This window comes from Heterocephalus glaber, unplaced genomic scaffold (assembly GCF_053883595.1).
Source record: "Heterocephalus glaber isolate CG9 unplaced genomic scaffold, H.glaber_assembly_v1.0 deba00000071, whole genome shotgun sequence".
Lineage (NCBI taxonomy): Eukaryota > Metazoa > Chordata > Mammalia > Rodentia > Bathyergidae > Heterocephalus > Heterocephalus glaber.
The window spans coordinates 19,008,544-19,016,903 of NW_028258137.1; the positions used below are offsets into that span (position 1 = coordinate 19,008,544).

General features: G+C 43.3%; 1 protein-coding gene across 6 annotated transcripts in view; it reads right to left on the reverse strand.

The window, feature by feature from the left end:
- Window positions 1–7,843, reverse strand: part of Cbfb (core-binding factor subunit beta) — a 59,889-nt gene extending 52,046 nt beyond the window's left edge. Inside the window, exons 1-3 of one of the 6 annotated variants that reach the window (XR_015448954.1) lie at window positions 7,450–7,823; window positions 7,129–7,215; window positions 7–123 (exon numbers count right to left, since the gene is read on the reverse strand). Coding sequence is in view for 5 of the 6 variants with exons in the window: in XM_004843071.4 (XP_004843128.1) it covers window positions 7–123; window positions 7,129–7,215; window positions 7,450–7,527 (282 nt within the window). In the remaining variant the exon portion in view is untranslated. Of the gene's footprint in view, window positions 1–6; window positions 124–7,128; window positions 7,216–7,449 lie in introns of all 6 variants that reach the window. The other 5 variants (XM_004843071.4, XM_004843070.4, XM_021256916.2 and 2 more) reach the window with 5 other exon arrangements.
- Window positions 7,844–8,360: the final 517 nt, after the last annotated feature.

The window sequence follows — 8,360 nt, forward strand, 5'->3', positions numbered from 1 at the left end:
TCCTACCTTGCCTGCTTCTCTTTCTAAGTCGACATACTCCCGGCTAGGTGTCTGTCGCTGTTCTCCCTGCCAGCTGGCCGGAAAAAACTGGAGAGACAGATTGGTTCCTGTGGCCACAAAAGCCTTTTAGAAAAATCAATACAAACAGGATCAGGAGCAGGACACATTACATAAATTATGCAGGCAGTCATTTATTTTTACATCAGTTTATGTCTTAAGCCAGGCAGCACTAAGAATACTTAAAAGTAAAAAAACATGCACTCATCATTTTTCTTAAGTATTAAGTTACAAACATCTGATTCCATTTTGAGGACATTTGCCATTGGTTGCTTAAATATAAAATCAGACGTGGAATCAATACTTTCTTTCAGGACATTTTTTGCTGATGTTAGGATCTCGCACTGCTAATGTCTAACCAGAAGCCACTGTCCTTGTACTTAAAAACTTATGTTTTTAAATATGATCTAAAGATTTTGAATTTTAAAGCATACCACAATTAAAACCTGTATGAGAAGTGTGGACTTTTCTTGATTCCTTTTGCTCAAGGAAACCATGAATGATATGTAGCACATAAAAAATGCAGTACGTAAGTGCATTTTTAAGCATATGCTTTAAAGCTCATGTTAAAAAAAATGCACAAGGGATTGTCTCTCCTGTGAAAAGCTATACATATTGGCCTGCGATGTGACAATAAGGACTAGTCTTTAAAAAATATGCACTTTCCAGTTTTACCTTAGAAGAAATGAATGTGACTATTAATAAAAAGCACTGCGTATTCATCTAATATTTATAAGATTCAAATGACATCGCTTAAAAAAGAATCTAAAACCATTTCAATAAAGTATTCTATGTAGCCCCTGAGCAATTTAATTTTGTATTTCATCTATGTAAAAAACAGATGTAATGGTGACATGGTGACATATTCCTGTAATTCCAGAACTCTGGGAGGCTAAAGTTTGACCTCAGGCTAGTGAGACCATCTCAAAAGAAAAAATAAAAAAAGTCCTGGGGATGTTGCTCAGTGTGGCCTTGGGTTCAACATCCAGTACCTCCCCCCCCCCCCAATATCAAGTCATTACTCTTACCAGGGGGAAATACAGAAAGAAGGAAATAAGTAAAAATACCTGGGTTAAATCGCCAATACCACACACACACACAAAAATTACTCCTTGTATCAAGGGAAATACAGAAAGGAAGTAAAAAGCGTATTTTTTAAAAACGTTTTTTTTCATCTAAACATAAACTCTTAGCCAGGCATGGTGGCACACACCTGTAATATCAGTACTCTGGGAGGCTGAGGGAGGAGGACTGCAAGTTCCAGCCAGCCTGGGCAACTTACTGTCTCAAAATAAAAATAAAGGACCAGGGATGTAGCTCAGTGTAAAGGCCCTGGGTTCAGTCCCCAGAACTGCCAAAAAGAAAGGTAAACTTTTTTGCTATAACCACAGAAAGTTTTGTTTGGTTTATTTGGCTAAGTTCTCAATCATCATTTGTTTTGAGATTCACATTTTGGGCAATTTATTTAAAACTATTAGCTGAGGGCTGAATATGGTGGCACATGTCTGCAATCCCAGCACTTGGGAGGCTGAGGCAGGAGGATTGCCAAGAGTTCGAGACTACCCTGGGCCATATGGTGAATGCAAGGCCAGCCTGAATTGTATAGTGAGACCCTGTCTCAAAAATTGAAACAAGGGGCCAGGGATGTAGCTCAGTGGCACCATTCCTGCCTGGCAGGCTCAAGGTCTTGAGTTCGATCCCCCCCCCCAAAGAAAAATCAAAACAAAAAAAACAAAACCATTAGCTGATAGTTATTTACTAATTCCTCTAACGGTTAATAGTTTATCCTTCAGGGGCTATAAATTTTATCTTCTTTTCTTAAAAAAGCCAACAGAGTCTAACTCTGTAGTCCAGGCTAAATATGTGTACTTCTGATTTCTATTGCTATTAGTATAGGTACAATTATCAACCTAACTGCTAAATCTCTATACTTCTGACGGAATTTCTCTAATAACTGGGATACCCTTTTCTCATGGTAGTTTCTACAAAGAGAAACTGAACATCAATATTATAACAGTAACTTTAAAAAAAATCCATGAACTATTAGCATAGGTTTTATCCACTAACACTAGTTCAAATGAAAAACAAAAAGCAGAATTTGGGAGGGAAACCTCAGTCTCCTAACAAATAGGTATCTGTAAAGTGCTTAGAACAGTACCAAGTAAAATCTAAGTAAATATTTGCTGAATAATATAAAAGAAATCACTTTTGTCTGATGAGCTTCTCAATATCCTTCCACAGGCCAGCCTCCAAATCTTGGGTTCAAAGGATACTCCTAGCTGGGCAAGGTGCCACATGCCTGTAATCCTAACACTTAAAAGGCTGTGGTAGGTGGATCACAAATTTGAGGACAGCCTGTGATATAGAGCAAAATCCTTTCTCAAAAACCAGAAAAATAGGGCCAGGGATTTAGCTCAGTGGCAACTCGCCTGCCTCACAAGTTCAAGGTCCCGAGTTCAATCCCCAGTTACCAAAAAAAAAAAGGAACCCCCCCCCCAACATAAGATCCTTCTGCCTCAGACTCCACAGGAGCTGAAACTATAGACAAGTGCCCACACACTTGGTTTACAATAAATCATTTTGAGATTAGTCATCATTTTCAGCCTTATATAATATTAGAAGTCTCAGAGCAGACTGATGGCAAATAAGACTTTTAGCCCCTAAACAAATGTCCTATGTCAAAATCCCTATGGCATGTTTCTTCAGTACTATGCTTCACTCAGTAGCAAATCCTTCTACCTTCGTATGCCCCATCTGCTCTGGACTAAGACATTCTGCAGATCTTATTGCCTCACCTCTTATTTCAGTACCAATCTCAAGAGAGATCTCCAGCTTCACCACTTTATGCCCATTATCTTATCAAGATTCCGCTGTGAGAGAAAGTGGCAAAAACTAATCATTCTAGAACAGCATTTTCTTTTTTTAAACTCATAGCAGTCCTCCTGCCTCAGCCTCCCAAGTGCTGGGATTACAGGTGTACACTACCACCCCTGGATAGAACAGCATTTTCCAAACTCATCTGACCATGAAACTTTTTTTCTTTTGCAGTGCCAGGTGAAACCCAGGGTCTTTCCCTTGTAGGCAAGCACTCTACCACTGAGCTACATCCCAGCCTGGAACTTGTTTTTTAATTTAATGCCCACACATACATAAGAACAGGGAAAATTACTCTTGAAAACATTAAATGGTACAGTGGTATAATGTTTGTATGTAAGGTTTTCAAGTTATCCTAACTATATTTTAGAGGCTTTATAAATTGATAAAATAACATACTTTATGCCAACTGAATATACTTTTTACCATTTAACTGTCAGGATTAAAAATATGTATTAGAGGGGTCGGGGATTTAGCTCAGTGGTTCCATCAAGCGCAAGGACTTGAGTTCAATCCCCGGTACCAAAAAAAAAAAAAAGAAAGTATTAGAAGCAAGGCGTGATAGCACATGCCTGTAATTCTAACACCCAGGAGGCTGAGGCAGGAGGACTGTCATGAGTACTAGGCCAGCGTGAGCTACACAGCAAATTCAAGGCCAGCCTGGGATATATAGTGCCTCAAAAAAACAAAAACCATAAACCAAAAAACCAAAAAACCCCACCCCAGAGTAAATAACGTATTAGAGCTGGCATGGTGGGACAAACTGTAATCCCAGCACTTGGGAGGCTGAGGTAGGAGGGTAACTGTGAAATCAGAAGCCAGCCTGGGCTAAAGTGAGTTCAAAGTCAGCCTGAACTACATAGTGAGAATGTGTCTCCAAAAAACAAGAAAAACAAAAGGCTTGGGATGTAGTTCAGTGTGAAGGCCCTGGGTCCAAACCATAGTATCACAAAAAATAATTTGTTTTACTCTCCCCACCTTAGTTACCATGTCTCATATAAGTACTTTCTATTAATTATTAGTCTTGACCATATTTCCTACACTGTTACTACAATAAAAATTCACAAAGGAATAAATCAAATTTTACCAAATAGAGTCTACTTCTCATCTATAATCACTATTTAATGATGTGAAAAGGAGTCTGAATTTTGTAGTAAACAAAAGTGCTACAATCTTTAAATTACTGTATTTCACATTTAATCATAAAATTAATTTTTTACTAACTTCACTGGCACATTAAGGAGATATTCAAAATCAAAAGAGAAAAAAGAAAAGCAATTGACCAGAAGGACTGGTAAATTCTGAAAACGATATATATTCTTGCCATATATGACTACTGTCAAACTAGAGGCAAAATAATGTCTTTTCCACAACAGGCAGAAACCATAGTCTATTTGTAAGTAATAAGACCAATTTCAGGCATTAAATTATGTAACCTCTAAATTCAAATAAATTAAGCACCTCTGATACAAAAGGCATCATGTAAAATATGTGTATCCAAAGAGGTATATCAGAATACTATCCTCACCCCCTAGTAGTTAAGGATCTTATTTTTTTATTGTTGGGTTTTTGTCTTTGTTTTTGACACAGGGTTTTGCTGTGTAGTTCAGTGTGTCCTTGAACTCACTGTAACTCGGGCTGACCTTGAATTCACAGTGATCCTCCTGCTTCAGCTTCCTGAGTGCTAGGATTATGAACGTGTTACCACATCCAGATTTCCCAAATAATGTTAACATTAACTCAACAAAAGAACACGTTTCTGTCTTAAGTCTGAATCTTACAGAATTCAATCTACCCTCTTTAACCTTTCATATTTGTCAGAAAACAAATTAAACGTAACTTGTAAAAATTTGTGTGATCAGATATTTGGAGGAGAAGACCTAGCTAGTATGTCTAATTCATTCTGGAAAGAAATTTGACAAACACAGGAACCTATAAATGCTGCTATACTCTTGTAGCAATAACAGATATACTGTGGGTTGAATTATATCTCCAATTCATAATCACATGCAAAACATCTGATGTGACAAAAAACACTCTACTGGCTATGCTTCCCTGGGTTTCTGGAAAACCTCAGCTTTAAGACAGTGACAACAGGTTGGGGATTTAGCTCAGTGGCACCACGCTTGCCCCGAAACCTGCAAGGTCCTGAGATCAATCCCCAGTGGCGGGTGTGGGGGGAGGAGATAGTGACAGTACTTCGTATCTCATCTCTTACCCTTAACATCAATTACCTCCAGGAAATTCAACAGTTATACCATCCACCTTTTCTTTTCTTTCTCTTTTTCTCCCCTAATACTGGATATTGAATCCAGGGACTCCATACTGAGCTACATCTCTTCCCCTTTTTTATTTTGGCATAGTGTCTCTCTAAATCACCAAGATGCCCAGACTGGATTTGAACTTGCAATCCTACATCCTATCTCAACTTCCCACAGTACTGGGATTACAAGTATGTGTCACCATGCCTGGCTTCTATCCACCTTTTGCAAAAGAAAACCCAAAGAATAACACCATCACTGGACCACTGGTTCTTTTTTCTACCATTCAGGAATAAAATCAAAAAATATTTGTCTTATACATTTGAATTACATAACTGCTACAAGTACTCAAGAAACTTGGAGATGGGCTGAAAGAGAATTTCTTTTATAATATGTATTAATGATCACCTATTCTAGAGCTCCTGATAAACTTAACCAGTATCATCTCATATTCTGTCCTGTAATCCCCCAAACCTTTCATTTTAAATATTGAATATTACTTAAAAATAAATCTGAGCTGAGCGTGGAGGTGTACACCTGTAATCCCAGAACTAGGGAGACTGAGGCAGGAAGACTGCTATGAGTTCGAGGCCAGTCTAGACTACACAGTAAGACTTGATGTCAAAAAAGGGGAGAATTGGGCTGGGGATTTAGCTCAGTGGTTCCACTGCCTGCCTCCCAAGCACAAGGACCCAAGTTCGATCTCAGGTACCAAAAAAAAAAAAGGGGGAGAATTTTATAGTATCCAAATTAACTTTCAATAAAAATAAGTAACTGGTTATAAAGTAGGAGGGGGGATACATTTTCCATTGTCTTCCAACTGGTATCTTCAGTTCAAACAGAACCTTAGTTTTTTTAAGTTTTGCCAAGGCAATGGGCCCAAATCACCATGAAGATAACAGGATTCCACAATACAGTGCTTTAACTTTTAAAAAAAATAATCAACTTTTCTAGTTTCTTCCTATCATTGACTCATTAGCATCTCAACTGCACAAAGTCCAAAAGAGGAGTTAGGACACATGGATTTTTTTTCAACCTAAGGCTTGATGGAGAAGAGGCAGAGGCCTCAAAGAGATCTACTATGGCAAATCATGCCGTTTTTATGTAAACTGCAGCACTAATGAGATATATTTAGGTTAGAAAAGAAACAATAATGGTCTCTTTCTGATTCTCCTGAAGGTTAATAATATTCTAAGAAAACAGCACATCCTTTAGCACCTTCCCATAAGGACAAGAGATAAGTGGAATAAAGATGTATTCTTACCTATATTGGGAGCAAGATACTTTCCTATAAAGATTTACCAACAAATCTAGCTTCTAAGAATTAAACTACCCAGTCAGGCATAATGGCACACGCCTATAATCCCAGTACTCTAGGAGGCTGAGGCAGGATGGTCATAAGTTCAAGTCCACCCTGGGGAATTTAGAGACTCAGCCAAACCCTGTCTCAAATTAAAAAATAAAAACGGTTGAGGATCTAGCTCGGTGCACAGACCCTGGGTTCAATGCCGAGTACTGCAAAAAGAAGAATAAAAATAGAATCAAACTATCTCTGATCTTGAACGATTTTTCCTAATAGCTGTTTTCTTCCTGTAAGTACCCCGAACACTTATCGGTGTCACAGCCTATCCAAGACCTCTGCTTGTTTATTTTGGCTCGGGTTCTAGATACACTCGCGGTCAACCTGTCCACCAAGCCAGCTCTGGGAAACACGAGCCACTGCGGCGAGGCCACAGGAAAAGCGTGTCTCCGCGAGGACCTGCACGTCAGCCTCTGGTTTTCTCCTTTTGAATCCCGAGTAGGAAGTAAGTCGGCGCCCGCTTAGTTCCGGGAGCGGCGGCGTCCGTGGCGCCGTACGGAACCCGCCTGGGCCGCTCGGCCCCCGCGCAACAAGTGACCGCGCGCGCTCAGTCCCCGCGTCCGCCCGCCGACTTACGATCTCGGAGCGGCCGTCGCGGCAGGCGTTCTGGAAGCGCATCTGCCGCTCTTCGTGGGGCCGGTCCCTGAAGCCCGTGTACTTAATCTGCAAAGAAGGGACGGCCTGAAATCAGGAGTCAAATCCGCGGCGCCGCCCGCCCACCCCGCGCGGCGCCGATAAGGACTAGCTAGCGGAGTGTGCGGGCGGCGGCCGCCCCGGCGAGATTGCCCCTCCCCGGCATGCCGGCCCGGCTTCGTGAGGACCGCGCCACCCAAACTTTTCTCCCCCCGGGCCCACTCGGGACGCGCTGCGGCCTCCGCCGCCACCCGCCCGCCTCACCTCACACTCGCGGCTCAGCTTCCTGAAAAACTCCTCGTTCTCGAACTTGCTTCTCTGGTCGGGCACGACGCGCGGCATCTTCCCGCTCTGTGTCCGCGCCCACCGGGCCAAGCTTCGGGCTTGCGCGGGCACCCGCTGGCCCGGCTCCGCGCTGGCCGACTGACCGCCCACCCGCGGCGCCTGGACTCCCACTTCTCTTTGTTTAGGGCGCCCGCCCGCGTGGGCTCCCGCTCCAGGGAGTCCGAAGTGCAGCCGCCGGCTCGAGCCCAACCCACGCCGCCTCAGCCGTTGCCTACCGCCCGCGCAGACCCAACTCACGCCGCCCCCGGCCGCCACCGGCCGCCACCGCCGCCACTTCCTCTCACCGCCCACCTCGTTCACTCGCCCGTCCGCCCCGCCCCCTGGCCCCACCCCTCCTTCTCGAGCGCCCGCCCGCCTCAAACTCCAGCAAACAAGACGTACCATTCACAACTCCGTGGCCCGCGCCGCGCATGCGCTACCCGCTGTCTTGCGGGGCGGCTGGGCTGCAAGGAACCTGAGCTGCTTCCGCAGCGTAGCTCTCTTCCTCTTGCCTGTCCGCAGGCCACTAACGCAGTGTACAGCTATCCTGTGGGGATCCTCCTGCCCTTTGGCAACCGAGAGTTGCCCTGCATGTCTCTTTTTCCGCCCTTTCTTGGCCATCTGGAACTTCTGGACTCCCCAGCCTCGCAGAGTGACCCCATATTGCTTCTTGAATGCAGGGAAACCTAAATCCCTGACGACCTTGTATCCCTAAACCCACGGGGAGGAGTGTAGACTGTGCACGTCGAAGATCAGAGGTGGAGTCAGACTGGCCTTAGATGGGATGTAGCTCCCCTGCCTGATGAGTAGGACCTTAGACGTATACTGAACTGCCAAGCCCGATTCCTAAT